A 19,907-nucleotide genomic window follows, 5' to 3' on the forward strand; every position below is an offset into this window, starting at 1 on the left:
AGTTAAAAGTGGTTGAATTAAATGAGAAATGACTTACACGGGGGTGAGGTTGAATGAGGGTTGATTTGCATGGGGTTCTATTAACCGAGGATTGTGTTAAACAGGGGCTGAGTTGCACGAGGGTTCAGTTTCACGAGGATTGAGTTACATTGGGGTTGACTTAGATGGGGGATCAGTTAAACGGGGTTTAGCCAAAAAGGGGTCGACTTGCACGATGGTTAAATAAAATGGGTCCAGTTGCACGGAGCTCAGCTAAACAAGTGTTCTCTGGCAGAGGAAATGATTTTCCCAGACATTATACGTCATCATAACGTCAACTTTTTTGTCAACTTTTATAGACATCATACTTTTATAGACGTCAACTTTTATAGACATCATACTTTTATAGACGTCAACTTTTATAGACATCATAACGTCAACTTTTTTGAACACTGTAAAAATATCAGTTTCTATCATTGCAGTCAAAACCTGATAGCTATCAAATTTTAGACGATGGATTACATGGCAATTTGAACTGTAGTACCTTTTCCCATATTATGAAAACGGTGTTTAGATAGTTTGAAAAGACAAGAACATTAATAAAATATTTCATATTAAACTTAAGAGGCAGCTGAACATGAATATTTGATCAAAATGAGACGTATCATACACTAAAATAATTTTAGTAACAGAAAAAAAAATTGAAAGGGATAGGATAGATTCTTTTATTGATACCAAAACAAACATTACTTGACAGAGTGCGCGTCCTTACATAGTCATCCAGCACAATAGAAAAATAAGAGCTAAGAGCTCATATGACACTTGTGACGAGGTCAGAAGAGACAAGAGTCAAGAACTCATATGGTATGAGCTCTAGCAAAATTCTAAGAATCAATAAATTGCTTTAAAGGAAAATCAGAGCCTAAATACCGGTCGGGATTTAGAATAAGAGCTCTGAGTCACGAGGTCCTTCTAAATATCAAAATTCATTAAGATCCGATCACCCATTCGTAAGATACCCCGATTTTCACGTTTTCCAAGAATTCCGGTTTCCCCCTCCAACTCCCATCAATGTCACCAGATCTGGTCAGGATTTAAAATAAGAGCTCTAAAGCACAAGATCTTTTTAGATATCAAATTTCCTTAAGATCTGATCACCCTTTCGTAAGTTACAAATACCTAATTTTTTCTAATTTTTCCAAATTACCCCCCTCCCCCCCAAATCCACCGAAGAGAGAACATCCGGTCTAGTTATGTCAGTCACCTATCTTGGACTTGTGCTTATTCTTTCCACCAAGCTTCATTCTGATCTCTCCGCTTTAAGTGTTTTCCAAGATCCCCCTCCCCCCTAATGACACTGGATCCGGTCAGGATTTAAAATAAGAGATCTGAGTTCCGAGGTCCTTCTAAATATGAAATTTCATTAAGATACGATCACTCTTTTCTAAGTTAAAAATACCTCATTTTCTCTATTTTTTTAGAATTAATCCTCCCTCTAACTCCCCCAAAGAGAGCAGATCCCTTCTGGTTATGTCAGTCCCGTATCTAGAAATTGTGCTTATTTTTCCTACCAAGTTTCATCCCGATCCCTCCACTCTAAGCGTTTTCCAAGATTTTAGGTTCTACCCCCCAACTTCCCCTTCACCAGATCCGGTCGGGATTTGAAATAAGAGCTCTGAGATATGATATCCTTCCAAGCATCAAATTTCATTAAGATCCGATCACTCCTTCGTAAGTTAAAAATACCTCATTTTTCTAATTTTTCAGAATTAACCCCGCCGCCCCAACTCCCCCAAAGAGTACGGATCCGTTCCGGTTATGTCAATCACGTATTTAGGACTTAGAATTATTTTTCCCATCAAGTTTCATTCCGATCCCTCCACTCTAAGCGTTTTCCAAGAATTTAGGTTCCTCCCCACCAACTCCCCCCAATGTCACTGGATCCGGTCGGGATTTAAAATAAGAGCTCTGAGACACGACATCTTTCCAAACTTCAAATTTCATTCAGATCCGATCACTCCTTCGTAAGATAAAAATACCTAATTTTTCCTAATTTAATTTTTCAGAATTAAACCTCTCCACCAGCTCCCCCAAACAGATCGGATCCGTTCCGGTTATGTCAATCACGTATCTAGGACTTGTGCTTATTTTTCCCACCAATTTTCATCCCGATTCCTCCACTCTAAGCGTTTTTCAAGATTTTAGACCCCCCTCAATTCCCCCCAATGTCACCAGATCCAGTCTGGTAATTATCAGACTGGATCACTAATCACCAAAAATTGGTAATTACGGGTTTGATACAGCAATTTTAAGCGATTTTTGCGACAGAATTTGCGATCGCTATATGTCACTTGGTTAATACCAAGTGCCATAAAAAACCGAAACCCAATATTCACTCTTGGCTCCCATGAAGAAAGGCTAATACCCACAGAATAGCTGAAGGCGGCCATATTCCAATAAATAAATACAAGTAATCAGACTTACTACATTCAGCAAATAGATTTTTTTTCTGAAAATATTGGCCTATCTTTGGAAATCAATCATTGTGATGTGACAGCGACAACGCAACTAACCAAATTAGGGCCTTTTACATTGTTGCACCATCCATTTAAACATTTCTTTCTCTGAGCAGCAACGTTTATTTTATCTGCTTTAGAATAACCTAGTGCAAATTTTTATGCAAAATTTTTATCCAAATTTCTAAGACAGCTCTTTTAAGATAGATGTCACAAGAAAGGTCATTGTATTGACTTTTATTTTTCGTATTAATGTTTCCATTTATAGATATTTTAATTGTAGTAACTGCATTAACTTAGATTTTTATTGTATTGGCCTTTTTATCTATTTATTTATTCTTGTACTTTAGTTTTATTTAAATCTGAATATGTTTCTTTTCACAGATATTTTAAGCAATATTAGCAGAATAGAGGTGTGATATTCATACTAGTACCAGTTATTTAAGCAAGAACACTCTGTACAACGTCCTAGTACTCTCCCAAGATATCTTAAGTATTGACATGACCTGTGCCAAAATTTTATTTGTGTGTTTTTCAAGGTGACGTGGCTTCACAAGCCCAAATGTCAAAAGAGGATCGCACGTACACGAGCGGTTGAAACGCTAAAATGTCAACTAAACCACAACAACAAGGTAGATGTCTAAATTAGACTATTTTACCAAAATACTATGTGGGAGAACTTAGTTCTATCCTTAATCAAAAACAACCCTGAATTCTCGACATTGACAAGCCATTTAAGCTTCATCTTAAAAGACAGCTCTTTTAAGATAGATGTCTAAATTAGACTGTTTTACCAAAATGCTTTGTGGGAGGACTTCAATAGTTCTATCCTTAATAAAAAACAACCCTGAATTCTCGACATTGACAAGCCATTTACGCTTCATCTTAAAAGACAGCTCTTTTAAGATAGATGTCTAAATTAGACTGTTTTACCAAAATGCTTTGTGGGAGGACTTCAATAGTTCTATCCTTAATAAAAAACAACCCTGAATTCTCGACATTGATAAGCCATTTACGCTTCATAAATTTCCATAAGAGCTTAGCTTAACAAGGTTCCATCAATTTGCGGTTTCACTACTCTCCCAGTAGTTTCACCACTCTCCCAGTGGCTTTACCATTCTCCCAGTAGCTTAGCCACTGTTGTAGATCATGTCTTTCACACGAACTGAACTAGCAAAACTAGAAAATAGTATTAGGGCACATTGTCCAGATTTGAATTATCGTAAATATAGAATTTCAAAAGGGTTTTGATAAAAATATAAGAACGCTCCACTGGTTTGTGACTTCAACACTGTCTAAGTGCCATCATTGCATTTGTCAATTGTTTGATTCAACACGCATTTTGTTAATATCAAAATTGTGGATAAGTTACAGCTCTTTCAACTAGGTGGCCAACCAATTGCCCTAAACAAAAAGACAATGCGGACACATTTCATTCCTCGCATTAAAAGTGGTAATTACGGGTTTGCTATCTCAGTAATTACAAATTTGTTTTCTAATCTTAATCCCAGCGTTCAAAAACAAAATAAATCTTGTCCTTTTTCTGGATAGCTTGAAGTGGTAGATTATAGGATAAGTAGATTAAAAGACTATAGGAATTATTCCTGTAGAAAGTTCAGATTCGGAAGTAAACGACCTCTTAGCCCACAAGTCGACCTCTGAGAAACAATTTGATAATTACACTAAAATGATGTGTGATTTAAAACAAAATGGAATGCTACAGAAGCAGATGCGTGTGGCACTCTAAAAATCGGTAAAAGAAGCACTTACAGAAAGAAGTGACTTACACGAACGTACAGACAGGACCTTCTTTTTTTTACCGAAAAAAAACCAATAGCGAAGATTTTCCAGGCGAAAAATATAGCAACAAAATTGCAAAAAATTTTGATTCTGTTACAGAATCAACGACGAGTTTGGCCTTTCTGAACTGTCATTAAGTATGTTTATAACTGACGCCTTTATTGTATTTTACGAAAAAAGTAGCGACATTACAACGTATATCTTTCTGTTTAATTGCTATTAGACTTTAAAAAGAATTAATTTCCAGGGAGCACTGAGCAATATTTTTTATTGAAAGGGGAGAAGTAGACCAGATAAGTTTGGTAACCAATGACTGGGTTTTCGAATGTCCTGGGTTTTCGATTGGAAGGTTTCAACTTTTCCGTTTTCTTAGAAAATGTCCTTGGTTTTCAATTGAAAGGATTTTTTATTGAAAGGGGGAAGAAGACCAGATAAGTTTGGTAACCACTGACTTAGATCCATGTATTATGAAAACGATAAATTACCTTCCTGGAGCACAAAGACGAGAAACACTAGAAAGGCCAAAGTCTGTGATAACAACTTTTCCGTTTTCTAAGAAAATGTTCTTGGTTTTCAAATCCTTGTGAACAATTCCTCTTGCATGAAGATAGCCCATGCCCTGAAAAACCAAGGGGTAAATAAAACAGTAAAAAAATCCGGATTTTAAATTCTAGACTAATGGGGAGCCTCAATTTGTCACAGAATTTAACTGCATTAGATGGGCAGATTGCAAAATCCCCTAAAATAGAAAAGGATAATGAGCAAATTTGTTTTCTGTCAATCCAGAAGGGACCACATGAAAATCATAAAGTTATCTAATAGGAAGGGGGGAGAGAGAGAAGATAATAAGATAAGATATAAAGGACGAGGTAACTTCTATGAGCGTCAGTAAACGTTGTAGCATCACAAATAGCAGGACACAAGAGTGTGCGTAACTGTGTTGGCTTTATGTAATTTAGAGCTACGATAAATCGTTTGTAATAGTTGTATTATTAGGCGGTATATATTAACGTTTGACTGTACCAATATTTTGTTCTGTATTGACTGAACCAGAGAAGGTATGGACCTACCAAAGTTTCTACAAAATCAATCTGTCAACGCAAAAAATGAGGAAAAAAAAATTTAATACTTCAAATGGACAATATTACACACAGATGAATGGGCCGGGGTCTTCGGTACGGGCCGCTTCCTTCGAAAGATTTCAAAATTTTCCCATTAGCCTCCAATATTTTTCACGAAATTTGGCTGTCATTTTTTTTTTAAATGCCTCCCCCTCATTTTCGAACCTGGAAGATTGACGAATTTTGGATCAACACCTCATCCATAGTACATTTTTTTTCAAATTCTTTTTTGGATTTTTTGGATTTTGAATTTTGGATCAAAGGTTGTCTGTTCCATTACAGTCCCAACGCCTCATCCCTAGAACAAAATCTGAAACATTACAAATATACATCTTCGAATGTAAAACTACCATGGATAGACCGTAGAATTCCCCAGCTTCAAAACAGATATTCCATTGCCGAATATCAATATTGCCAATTGTTACCATGTATTATCAATTTCATTGGTATTCATCGATGGTGTCAGTTCATGGAAATTAGGGGGTGGGGGAGGCCGTATCCGAAATCTTTGTCTGACTAGTAAAACATAACAAAAATGCATATAAACGAAGTTTTCCATGCGTTTTTTAAAGTTTTTTGCCCCCCCCCACCAAGAAAAAGTCACCCTGCCCTCCCTGTAACAAAACAATAGGACTCTACAGGTTAAACTATTTCTTACTTTTATCAGTATGCACACTTTTCATTCTTCATTTACTTGACTAATTCTACATTTCCATCTTGTTACTAACAGTTTAGGCAACAGTCTGTCTTGAAGTACAATTCCAGTAATTATAGTAGAATTTGAGGATACATATTATAAAAACACGTTAAGCAATTTAACCCTAGAAGAGCAAAAAAAAAAAAAAAAAACGAAACCCAGGTCCTTAAAGATGGATTCGAGCTAAAAAAGATTTAGTATAGACAAGGTAATACGAAGGAAGTTGCATTCCAAGATAATAGTTTCTTTTCATTTTTTTCAAGTGAAGAAGATCAATGCTTTATGAACTATCCATCTCCATGGATATTATTAGTTATCAAACCAGCAAGCTTTTTCAGCGAATTTCAATCCCTCCGAAGTTAGTTAGATTTCGGAATATTTGGCAAAGGATAGTTCATGACCTGAATAAAATTATTACTCAGCATTTTAATAAGTGAGAGATAATCCAATGATAATAATTATCGAATTCTTTTGACTGATTAATTACTTTTGCCAGCTTTATTAATAAGCGAGCAGAGGAGCGGAGATTTCTGTAGCAAGTGTCGTCGTGCCTGCCGGGTGTGGTCTCCCCCTTCAGCTGCAGGGAATAGATAACAGAAGCCTACGCTTCCCTCGCTTATTGGCATTTCGACCATCTGAAATTTAGCCTACTACCTTTTCGATATCATCCAATTACCCTCCAATTTAATTTTTCTTTTTTGGACTGCCATGATTCTTGGATTACTCCAAGCTAAAAACTTGAAGACAATTTTCCCAATTCAAGAGAAAATGACATTGAATAGGAAGGGCAAAGAAATACTAAAGAAAACCTACCTGTTTCTGTAGATGCTTGGATTATGCAGGCTAACCTTATTTTTGACAAGTTTTTTTTCAGGAACTAAGTTTAGTGGAGAGTGAGGGGGGCGACTGAGATTGGGTAGGGGGAACTAAATTCAAAGGGGGTAGTTACCCCTTGTCCCACAGAAAATTACTTAATTACTGAAAGATGAGCGAAAAACTTGTTTTGAATGCTCTACTAAATTTTCTTGCGCGATCGCTATCCGAGGGTGTGAAAAAAGAATGCATTGTATCCTCGGCTGTGAATTTCTTTACGCATGACGCGATCTTATCAGTATTAAATAAAAAAACTTGCAGTTTTTTAACCTGCAAGTAAGGAGCGACATTAAAACTTAAAACGAACACAAATTATTCCGTATACAAAAGGGGTTGACCCCTCCTCAACGCCTTTCTCTCAACTCTACTTTTTTAAACAGTAAAATTAATAACAAATTTATACATTATATATAATAATATGGCAGTAACAAATTTTCTCCCAAGCCCCTGTCCAGTTACTTAAATTACATAAATCCAGTTTCTTAGGTTTCACCCTGGCATAGTTTATTGGTCAAAAATAGAATTTAAGGTTAGCCCAAGCAAAACAATGAATTTCTCTCTTATTTAATGCATCTGGATATCAGAGGTAAAATACAGCTACAATGTAGAGCCAACAGGCTTGGAATTTTTCAAGAGATCAACTGGGGTTTTCCTCTGATTAGTAATTCCGACTTTTGGGAGATATGGGGGGAAGATAATAGGCTATCTTTACCACATTGCACCCTTCTGGAAGATTCTTACAAATATTGATAAATAGAAAATCCACTCAACTTTTTTCCGTTTAGCAAAATACGTACTGTGGTACCCGACTTGGACACGCAGTTCAAAACTCATCAACAGTCTTCACATAGCATATCCTACTCTAGCTATTAATAAACTTGTGGAGAAACACAACCATAAGATCTTACAACATGCTTGGAGCCAACTTCTTCAAATATAGTTACCTTGTCATAGTTGTCATAGCTTTATGTCATAGTTATATTTTGTTTTTTTTTCTCTGTTTATAGTGCTAGGTCAGTTACTTTTGTACAAAGACAGGTTTTAAATAAATAATAATGATATTATACAAGGTAAAGTTTAGAAACGACACCACTTAGACCAGCATTATATGACACACATTCAACTGGACAGGGCTTGGGAGAAAATTTGTCACTGCCATATTTGTGTTAACCATGGACATTTGTACAGTGAGTGAGGACATGGCATCCGAAAATGTTCCTTCAAATTAGTGTATTTTAGCATAGATATTTGCCTTTCAACTATGCTGAATTAAATGGCTATCCTTGAATTTTGATCGGATGTCTTCGGGGAACAATGGTTACGGAGGAGGGGATAGAATCCCTCCAATCTTTTCGGTTAGTTGGAAAGAGCAGTAGGACCAGGAAGCAAACTAAAAGTTTTTGAATTTTTTTTTTTTTATTTTTTTTTTCAATAAATTTCAACCTGGTTGAACTTTGTAATTTATGATCCTAGGGTTGTTAAAAAAAGAAAAAAAAATCAAGATCGTATTTTAATGTAAGATTCTCTTTTGTATTTCAATTTGTGTTAGGCAGAGGACAGCCCTTGGATATGGGGCCGAAATATTCATTTAAAGTTTAAGATTTCACTGTCTTACAAAAAAATCTCTGTTGTTCTGCTTGCTGCTTGTTGTTTCTGATGGAAAGACAGTGTGGTCTCCGTCACTATTTATATCAGCGAGGGAAAAACAGTTTTTTTTTATGTATCATTTTATTTCATAATTCTTATTGTAACTGTCCTAATTTTCGCAGCTCAATTTTTTTATATTAGGTTTATTACACCTTTATTACACCAAAAATGATATTTTCGGCCCAGTCCACAACTTCACAATTTACTTGTGAGTTTAGTGATACTTTAAGGCAAAGGAGCAGACTCTCTTTATATTTTACCAGTATTTTTAGTTCAAAGGTTTTTGAAAAGTTTCACAAGGTCTTTGGCGATCTTTTAACATGTTGTAAAAATCCGCGATGACAGCACTGATTATACAAAGAAACTTGAGATTACCCAAATAAAAAATCCCTGTGACGCCAAAACACATTCGAAAACGTATAAATTTCTCCCATGGTAACTTACACTAAAAATAGAGAAAGTCTAGAAAGGCCCTTTCGAGTTTTACCTGACGACATGAATGTTAGATGCACTTATTGATTTCATGTTCTAATTAGTTTGAGAAGAAGGAGAGAAAAAAAATAACAAACCTGTGAAATTTGTTGAGCAATAGTAACAGCTTTATTCATTGGGAATTTGTCTTTTCTTAAATGCAGATGTCTATAAAGCGTCATTCCACGACACATACTTGTAATGATTGCCAAACAAGGGGGTTTCATGCAAGCACCCATGAAAAGAACAAGATTTTCATGGCGAGTTTTTCGAAAAGTTGACACCTGGAAATGAAAACAGGTCATTTGTAACTGAACCCTGTGCTTGTAACTGGAAAAAAAAATATGTATTCTTGAATAAAGTCAATTAAAATATAATGATGAGACAAGAGAAAAATTTCAGTGAAAGATATCCCAATCCACTCGAAGACATCCTGTTTTTTTGGCCCAAGCTGAACGGAAAAAAGCAGTATATCATCATTTCTTCAAAAACATGACATACCCATCTTAGCCCTTTTCTTTACAGAAAGCGGGAACAAACCAAAAATTCCCTGTAGACTATCATGTGGAAAACATCTAACATCCTCAATTTTTCAGAGCCATTCATTTCAAGAGCCATACTCATTTCAGCTTTTGCCTATTCAATTGCCTACACATATAAATTGCCTACTCATTTCAGAGCCATTCAAGTATATTCATATATAATAATACATAATATCTATTTAAATTCCATCAATATACTCAAGTTACAATTTATATTTATATTAATTTCAAGATGTATATCTTTTGTGTATTTGTTCGATGACTTTCAATTCACTATGACAATGATAGCAGATGAACATAAACAAATACCAAATTATCATAATTTTACATGAAATTTTTCCACTCAGACTGCATAAACGAACAATTCGTTTCAAAAGAGAATATAACTTATGTGTACTTCCCATGATACAACCAAAAGAGTATAGACGTAATAAGAGAGGGATCTTCATTCTTTCATACAAATCTGATGAGAAAAAAGCTATTACCGTCACTGACAGTGCAGTGTTACCAAGCAGAACTCGAAAAAAAAAACTTTTCGTGTCTTTGCTAAGCCCGAGGAACTCTTTATATATTTATTATCATACTTTTCGTTTAAATAAGTTTAAATAAGAGGCTTAATGCCGGTCAGGATTTAAAATAAGAGCTCTGAGTCACGATGTCCTTCTAAATATCAAAATTCATTAAGATCCGATCACCCACTCGTAAGTTATAAATACCTAATTTTTTCTAATTTTTCCTCTCCCTTTAGCCCCCCAGATAGTCGAATCTGGGAAAACGACTTTATCAAGCCAAATTGTGCAGCTCCCTGACACGCCTATCAATTTTCATCGTCCTAGCACGTCCAGAAGCACCAAACTCGCCATATCACTGAACCCCTCCCCCCAACTCCCCCAAAGAGAGCGAATCCAGTACGATTCTGTCAATCACGTATCAAGGACATTTGTTTATTCTATCCACCAAGCTTCATCACGATTCCTACACTCCAAGTGTTTTTCCAAGATTTCCCCCTCCAACTCCCCCCAATGTCAAACGATCTGGTCGGGATTTGAAATAAGAGCTCCGAGACATGAATTCTTTCTAAAAATCAAATTTCATTAAGATCCGATCATCTATTCGTAAGATAAAAATACCTCAATTTTCACGTTTTCCAAGAATTCCGGTTTCCCCCTCCAACTCCCCCCAACGTCACAGGATCTGGTCGGAATTATAAATAAGAACTTTAAAGCACAAGATCCTTCTAAATATCTAACTTCATTAAGATCTGGTCACCCTTTCGTAAGTTACAAATACCTCAATTTTCAAAATTATCCCCCCCCTCCAATTCCACCAAAGAGAGCAGATCCGGTCCGGTTATGTCAGTCACGTATCTTAGACAGGATTTTATTCTTCCCATCCAGTTTCATCCTGATCTCACCGCTTTAAGTATTTTCTAAGATTTCCGGTCCCCCCCCAACTGCCCCCCAATTACGCTTGATCCGATTGAGATTTAAAATAAGAGATCTGAGTTACGAGGTCCTTCTAAATATGAAGTTTCATGAAGATCCGATCACTCCTTCGTAAGTTAAAAATACGTCATTTTTTCTTATTTTTCAGAATTAATCCCCCCCCCCCCACCAATAGATCAGATCCGTTCCAATTATGTAAATCACGTATGTAAGACTTCTGCTTATTTTCCCCACCAAGTTTCATCCCGATCCCTTAATCTAAGCGTTTTCCATGATTTTAGGTTTCCCCACCCCAAACTTCCCCCAACGTCACCAGATCCAGTCAGGATTTAAAATAAGAGCTTTGAGACACGATATCCTTCTAAATATCAAATTTCATTGATATCCGATAACCCGTTCGTAAGTTAAAAATACCTCATTTTTTCTAATTTTTCAGAATTAACCCCTCCCCCAACTACCCCAAAGAGAGCGGATCCGTTCCTGTTATGTCAATCATGTATCTAGGACTCGTGATTATTTTTTCCACCAAGTTTCATCCCGATCCCTCCACTATAAGTGTTTTTAAAGTTTTAGGTTTCCCCCTCCCAATGTCACCAGATCTGGTCGGGTTTAAAATAAGAGCTCTGAGCCACGATATTCTTCTAAATATCAAATTTCATTGAGATCCGATCACCTTTTCGTAAGTTAAAAATATATCATTTTTTTAATTTTTCATAAATACCCCCCCCCCCCCCCCAACTATCCCAAAGAGAGCGGATCCGTTCCGTTTATGTCAATCATGTATCTAGCACTTCTGTTTATTTTTCCCACCAAGTTTCATCCCGATCCTTCACTCTAAGTGTTTTCCAAGTTTTAGGTTTTCCCCTCCCAACTCCCACCCCCAATGTCACCAGATCCGGTCGGGATTTAAAATAAGAGCTCTAAGACACGATATCCTTCTAAACATCAAATTTCATTGAGATCCGACCACCCGTTCGTAAGCTAAAAATACCTCATTTTTTCTAATTTTTCAGAATTACCACTCCCCCACCCCCCGAACTACCCCAAAGAGAGCAGATCCGTTCCGATTATGTCAATCATGTATCTGGGACTTGTGCTTATTTTTATCATCAAGTTTCATCCCGATCCCTCCACTCTAAGTGATTCCCAAGATTTTAGGTTTCCCCCCTCCAACTCCCCCCAGTATCATCAGGTCCGGTCAGAATTTAAAATAAGAGCTCTGAGACACAATATCATTCCAGACATCAAATTTCATTAAGATCCCATCACCCATTCATAAGTTAAAAATACTTTATTTTTTCTATTTTTTTCCAAATTAACCGGCCCCCCACTCCCCCCAGATGGTCAAATTGGGAAAACGACTATTTCTAATTTAAGCTGGTCTCGTCCCTGATACGCCTGCCAATTTTCATCGTCCTAGCTTACCTGGAAATGCCTAAAGTAGCAAAACCGGGACCGACAGACAGACAGACAGACCGACAGAATTGGCGATTGCTATATGTCACTCGGTTAATACCAAGTGCCATAAAAACTAATAAGCAAACTCAAATGAATTTAAATTAATAATTATCTGATCAATAATTATTAATCTCAGACATGCAATTGGATTTAAAGAACCCATAGTACACGATGCCATACTGCTAACCACTGATCCACTAATGTCACCACAGAAAATTTCCTAGTTGGAACTACGAACAAACCATCGTGTAGAGAATTCAACCATACATGGGGACACAACTTTCACTACCAAGGCCGTATCCACGGGGAGGGGTTTCTGACCCCCCCCCCCCCCCCGAGATATTTGTCCGACTCGTAAAAACGTAACAAAAATGAATATAAATGAATTTTTCATGCATTTTAAAAGTTTTTTTGCAACCCCCGAGAAAAATATTTGTAAACCTTCACCTCTCCCCCTCAAAGAAATTACTTATAGTTTTCAACTAGACAGAAACTGAAAAACTTGTTTAAAGTTCTTAGGGCCAATTCTTCCCTGTCCCAAATCCCTCTAAACAGCTGTTAGCTTTCTTTTCATAAAAGATACGTGTTTTACCTCAAGTTTAAAGGCCTCAAGCGATTTTTCATCGTCCAAGTGCCCCATAGGCAGTACACGAATAGCTACATCCCCGTGCCAATTTCCTTTGTAGACTGTTCCAAAGCGTCCAGTGCCAATTGGGTCATACAAGGTCACTTCTTCATAAGGAATGTCCCATTCGCGTAGAGAAAGCTGAAAGTCAAACACATGTAGAAATTAATTTGACAATAATGGTTTAATCTTAAAAAAAAGCAGGAAAATGAACAAAAATGCACTAAGCATATAACCAAAGATAAAAACACAGATTATTTTCCTATAATTAGCTGTAAACTAAAATATTTTTTTACATATGGGATTTAATAAACAAATCAAGACGGAGGGAGTTTACATCCCGTAGGATGGGTCTAACGATCTCATAAAATTTTTTTTTTTAGTTTTAAATACATAGATATGTTAGTTAAAATCTAATTTAGAATTACTTTAATTCAATTTAAAATAAGTTAAATTTGATCCTAAATAGTCAATATACTAATCCGTATTAACCCTATTACTTTCTTTTAATTTTATTATTTCATGATCAAAACTATGCTTTATTTTTGTTAATTTTCGCCTGCGACGTATTTTTATGGGTCACCCACATTAATCTGTTAGCGTATGCCGGAAAAGGAAGTAAACAACCTTTATGAAACCTAACTGGTTCCTCTGTGAGAGACTTTAAGTCAGTAAAAAGAAAGATAAGTTTTTGAGTCACAAGATTTCTTAGAAACAAAATCTCTGTTTTTCTGCGACATAATACTCATACGAATAATGGAAAAGTATTCCTTGCAGTTGATTCTAGTCAATTACCGTTAGAATTAAATCAACTATTTGGTTTTAAGCTGTGAGTTCCGGCAAAAATCAAGTATCCGGAAAGTCAACTTTTACTTGATCAATGCCTTAGATTTTACTAATCTTTATTCGTTAATAAGATTAAGTAGGATAGGATTTTAATCACGATAGTGATTAAAGATCAACTATTTCAAAGAAACAAGTATAGCGATACAGGAAAAAATTCTACATTAACAATCTAAATAGGTTTTAAGAAAAAAATATCGTTCTTACTAGCCAAAGAGTCTGTCGGACAACAGACAAAAAGTGAAAAGGGACTTTAATTGTGAGGATCGCAGGATTAGATTTCTCCTTTTTTGTGAGGACCGGAGAAAAGATAGTTTGTGCCTTTCCCTAAGATCTTCTTACACCCTCTCCCAAAAAAAACTCTCCCTGAAACTTTCAACTTGATCCTTGAGCAGTATGACAAACCTGGGTATGATTACAAAATTACGTATGAAAATCACCACCTTTAACGAAACCTCTTGACAGCACGCAACCTATATAATGTGATAGTCACTAGCCTCTAAGCAAAATTAAGAAAAAACACATACTGTCTTGTGAGCATTAGAAAAGCAACTGACTGATCTCTCCTAACTGGGGAAACCGTTCTAGGACATAACGCCATAGTTTCCAGATTGACTGTTACTACTACTACTACCAACAACTCACTGCACGAAACAAGTCGCCTAAGATCAACACACCTACGCACGCTCTTTCTCCATCCCAAATTTATGTAACTTCCTTTACTTACACTGTTCTGCCTCGGCCAAAGTCTATCACTCGTTTCAGCATCTGAGGCTTGCGAATCTTGGGAATCAACTCGATAAGTCCTTTCAGAATCCGTACTATTGCTTCCAGATCCGTTCGTACTAGTAAGTCCACTTGAACCAACGGACACAGTTTTGTCCGAGTCTCGAGATTTCTGTGAACTGGTAAGCTCCGACTGATTTTTAGGTTGAGATTCAATGTTTTCTTTGCTGGCTAATGATGTTGCTAAATTCGCTAAACTCGTACTAACAAAATGTTTAGATGCTACAATGTTATCAACTGAAAGTGCACGGGCATCACTTGAGGAGACATCAGGAAAGCTGAACTGATGAGGACGCGACGCTGATGGAGGTGTGCTTGCTGGTATACCTGACAAAAAAAAATAATAAAATAATGCAACAACTTTCAAGCATAAAATTATATATATACAGTTTTTTTTGTCGGTGGGGAACTAGAGGATGATGAAGGATTGGTATTTAGTGGTTTGTGTTGTATATAATTGAGTGACTCTACTTGTAGTAAATACATGTTTCTTCTAAATTTTCCATGTTTACTGGACTGCCCCTTTAGACAATCCCGTGTCAGGCTCTTGGGCGGCTCAGAATAGTATTATGTTGATAATAAATATTTTATTAATATTTTAATATTACAAAATTGTAATATTTTGTTAAATAAATAAATTGATATTTTAAAGTTTTATTCAATAAATAAAATAAATGTAGAGAACATTAAATTGGAGAAAAAAAAAAAACTAAAAATCAAAATCAGACCAAGAGTTTTTTTTCCAATATTTTTCAAAATACCAGAAGGGCATTTATTTTACTATTTTGCAAATCTTTCACATTATTTAAAGTATCGATTTTTTTGTGGCGGGATCTTCAAATTTCAGTCAATGCAAACTCCGGCTTTGATCTCAGCTTGGCACTATGGGACCCAAACTTCCAACTCGCCTGTAGCATCACACTGGAAGGCCAATACAAGGGCCTTAGTAACCAATGACCGTCAATAATCCGATATAATACAATACTGCACCAGTGGTAAACCATGGCCTTTATAACCTATCGCACAATTTATGACGCATAAACAAACCTTGATATTTATAAATTGATTGATTATCTAAGAATTTCTTCCAAGGCCTATTCCGCCTTTTAAATGGTAAATTCGTGATGCCAAATGAGGTAATAGGAAAAACATACCAACTTTTATTAATCCATAAGAGTTGCTCAGAAATTAATCATAAGGTTTTTCGACAGTCAAGCGATTTGGTGAATTTTGTCGAAACCAGAAACGAAATAAAAAATATAGAAAAACGGGTAGCCTATAATATTTCAAATAAGAGAGTAGAAAATAACAACGAATTAACAACATTTTTTTCACTAACAATAATAAAAGTCCGCATGATGAAAATTAAGATAAACGGCTATAATGTTTCAAATAAGGTGGTGCAAAATAACAAAAGATTATTTAAAAAATAACAAAATTTTGTTATTACTAGCGAAAAAAAGACTTTTTGTTATTTTCCACTGTCTTATTTAAAACACCAGACATGTTTTCCCTATTTTCATTTCGTTCTAGGCGTAAATGAAAAGACAGTATGTTTACCCAACTTTTGCGTAATCAAGCAGGTCTTAATATGGTAATTATAGTGTGTTCGACTATATATTTTCATCCAACTTTCCGTTTTGATTTGTCTTATTATTTACTATAATGTAAACTAGAATACACTTGTTTTCAACTACAATAGCATTCGTTTGATGAAGAGAGGTGTGTAAATTATATATTCTTTTCTTCTTGTTTATGGGGGAGGGGGGTGCCATTCTACCGCAGCTTCTTAAACGCGTCACAGACTAATTCAAACGTTTTCCAGTAGATAGTTCTATAAGTATTATCAAACCTCTGATTTTCGACATGCTTGAAATTCGAAATTAAATAAAGACATTTAAAAAGAGAAAATTGTTATGATTGAAACCATTATTGTCCTTTCGCCACAGAAGAGTGTTGGTTCGGGGAGGGGGGGGACTTGAGGGTTTTTGTCAGCATTTTAAGTACGAATTTACAAGTTGGAGAAGTATTTCGGAGGGGGGGGGGTGTCAGACCTTAGGTGACGAGATCTTAGAATTTCCAGGAGTCTTGTTAGGTATATTGTTCGAAGACAGTATTTTTGTAACTTGTCCGTTCAAGGTAATTATTTAAATTTTAAGGAATTGTAGAAGAATTACAATAATGGTTCAATGGAATTCTTTGGCGAGATTGAGCAAGACTACTATATAAAAAAAAAATGAAGGATATTGAAGGGGTTCCTAGCAAATCTTGGAAGCAGACCTTATTAGCCTGAATTCTAGTCCAGTGTGTCCAGACAGGTTACATCTTCAGGTTGTAGCCTGTCACATCTTGAAGATGCATCAATCACACATGAACCGGATGTGCGATGGTTTTGCGAATATAGGCAATAGTGTTTCTTTCATCAACAACCGTGTTTACTGATGATCGATCATTCTACCAAAAATTGACAAATGAGAATGATCTTTCAGCCTCCCTTAAACCAGTATCTACGATGGAATTATCTAAATGTGTAAGATGTATGAAAAGTGGAGCTTGTTAGGAAGTTTTTTTTTATTTCTGTCATGTCTGGTCGATTTCTTTATTTAATTAAATAGAAATAAAACAAGTTTCCTCACTGAAAGTAAAGAGCATCATAAAAACTCAAAATGAACAGAAATTATTCCCTACATGAGGGGCGTTATCCCCTTTTCAATATCTCACTATTCACATTAAAGTTTCTTAGTGCTTTTAAAAAAGCTTCTTGTCCTAATTAAGCGGCCTTTGTGTTTCAGAAGTCGCCCTCAAAGAATTTGGACAAAAAGTCAAACATTAGCGTAAAGAGCGAGATATTGAGGTGGGAGTAACCGTCACATACGGAATAATTTCTGTTCGTTTTAAGTTTTAATGTTGCTCCTTACTTGGAAAGTTCAAGCCCCCGAAACTTCCCTCCAGAAAGGGGGTCATTTATTTAAAAGGTCATTTCCCGTCAGTCATTCCTGTTCGTTTTAAGTTTGACGTCTTATGTCAGCTTATTTTGGTCTGCCTGAAGCATTTTCGTTGATTTTTTTTTTTTATTTGACACTATATAAAGTTACGTTCTAAAATAAATGATGTCCATCCTTTTACAAGTATTTCCGGTTCGCTGGGTAAGTAGGTAAACGTTGTGCGAAGAAAAATTTCAACTTTCCAGACGAAAGAAAAAAAGTTAAAACTTTCCTATTAATCATGAATTTAAGTAAGATACAGGAGAAAATCAATGACTTTTCCATAAACACGTCACTTGAATGCTGATAAAAACAGTATATGATTTGTTTTTCTTTATTTTTATTTATTTAATTTCTATGTGTTTTATTAGGCTTTATTTTTCTTATATATCTATTATTATTTCTTTTATTCTTTTATTTTATTTGCTTATATTTCGTTTTCAATTTTTATTCTCCCGAGGAAGTTGTATGTTCGATGAATGAAAAACACAATGAACAGAGAGTTAACCATCCTCAGTACCCGTTACTCATGCGTCGTCAGTAGTTGAGATTTGTATAACAAACAAAAGTTCAATAGGGATTAATCCTTTTTATTAGACAGTGAAAACAATACAAACTCCCTGGATATTTCGGTCACATATACAGTGAATGTCATCAGCAGATAAACTAAAATAATACTAATAAAATATTGACATTTCTACAAAACAAAATAATTACTTGTTCCGGTTCATTGCCTAGATCTATCTAAGAGGGTTTATTAACAGGATTCATTCGAAGTCTTGTGGAAACCTTTCTCCTTTAACATTACCTAAGAAGATAAGTCTATGAAATGAAGCACGTTTTCTATTTTTGTTAATTCTGCATATCAGACTGACATATAAGTATGTTTTAGTACCAGATAATGTTGCTTAACCTTTCAAAGTCTTGTCTCAAAGTCTTTCAAAAATCATTCAAAGTCTTGTGGAAACTTTTTTTATATATCTATTATTATTTCTTTTATTCTTTTTATTATTTGTTTATATTTTATTTTCAATTTTTATTCTACCCGAGGAAGTTGTATGTTCGATTAATAAGATGCACAATGTAAAGAGAGCTGACCATCTAAGAAGGTTTATTAATATGATTCATTCAAAGTCTTGTAGAAACTTTTCTCCTTTAACATTACATAAGTGTAATGTTAAATTCTTCTTCTATTTCAGCAAACATGGGCTTTTCAGTCGAGACTATTCAGCCATTTTCCTTTTGAATCACTATGAGAGTTGAAATGAGCTGCTATAACGGTTGCTCCTTATTTATCTTGAAAGTACTTAGATATCTTGCAGTAAATCTTTTGATTCTAGGAGTTTAAATATCAAAGGATATAAATTGAGTTCTGTGCTCTGTGTGCAGGTATGGTCAGTTAGACTCTCAGCTGATAGTGTGATTTTGTGGTGCTTGAAGCACTTTAACAGTTTACATTGCAGGGTATACTGTGCAACCGTCAGCATATTACATTCAAATAGGCTCAATATGGTTAATATATATGGTCAAACATGGGCAACGGGTCCACTGAACTTTAATGAAGGTGGCACAATCTTCTTCTTCTCCCAATCGCAAAAGAAAACGTTGTTGAATTTATAGTTATATACTAGTTTGGTCACATCATCCTCATAGATACGACATAGGTATCTTCGAAAACCACACATTGTTGTTTGTGTTAGCGCTGAGCATAATTGTTTGATTCTTTGTTTTTTTCTATGACTGCTTGATTTTTTTTGTTTCTTTTTATGATTGTTTGATTCTTTGCTTCTTTTTATGGTTCTTTGATTCTTTATTTCTTTTTATGATTGTTTGATTCTTTGCTTCTTTTTATGATTGTTTGATTCTTTGTTTCTTTTTATGATTCTTTGTTTCTTTTTATGATTGTTTGGTTCTTTGTTTCTATTTATGATTTTTGATTCTTTGTTTCTTTTTTGTTTCTCTTTTCTTCCGTTGAATGTCTTCATAAATGGTTTCATAAAATGTTTTCATAAGTGACGTCTGTTAAAAGCAAGCTTATTTAGGGCATTTAATCTTTAAAAAGAAATTCGAGACAGTTGAACTTATGAAATAATATTAAAGTCTTTTCCAACTACTTACAA

At 35.3% G+C, this 19,907-nt stretch overlaps 1 protein-coding gene across 1 annotated transcript in view; it reads right to left on the bottom strand.

Annotated features, from left to right (window-relative positions):
• LOC136038573 (kinase suppressor of Ras 2-like) overlaps positions 1 to 19,907 on the bottom strand; it is an 89,380-nt gene that overhangs the window by 18,373 nt on the left and 51,100 nt on the right. Inside the window, exons 10-13 of the mRNA XM_065721752.1 lie at positions 14,745 to 15,130; positions 13,142 to 13,315; positions 9,203 to 9,388; positions 4,781 to 4,914 (exon numbers count right to left, since the gene is read on the bottom strand). Coding sequence (XP_065577824.1) covers positions 4,781 to 4,914; positions 9,203 to 9,388; positions 13,142 to 13,315; positions 14,745 to 15,130 — 880 coding nt within the window. The remainder of the gene's footprint in view (positions 1 to 4,780; positions 4,915 to 9,202; positions 9,389 to 13,141; positions 13,316 to 14,744; positions 15,131 to 19,907) is intronic.

The sequence above is a fragment of the Artemia franciscana genome, chromosome 18 (assembly GCF_032884065.1).
Source record: "Artemia franciscana chromosome 18, ASM3288406v1, whole genome shotgun sequence".
NCBI lineage: Eukaryota > Metazoa > Arthropoda > Branchiopoda > Anostraca > Artemiidae > Artemia > Artemia franciscana.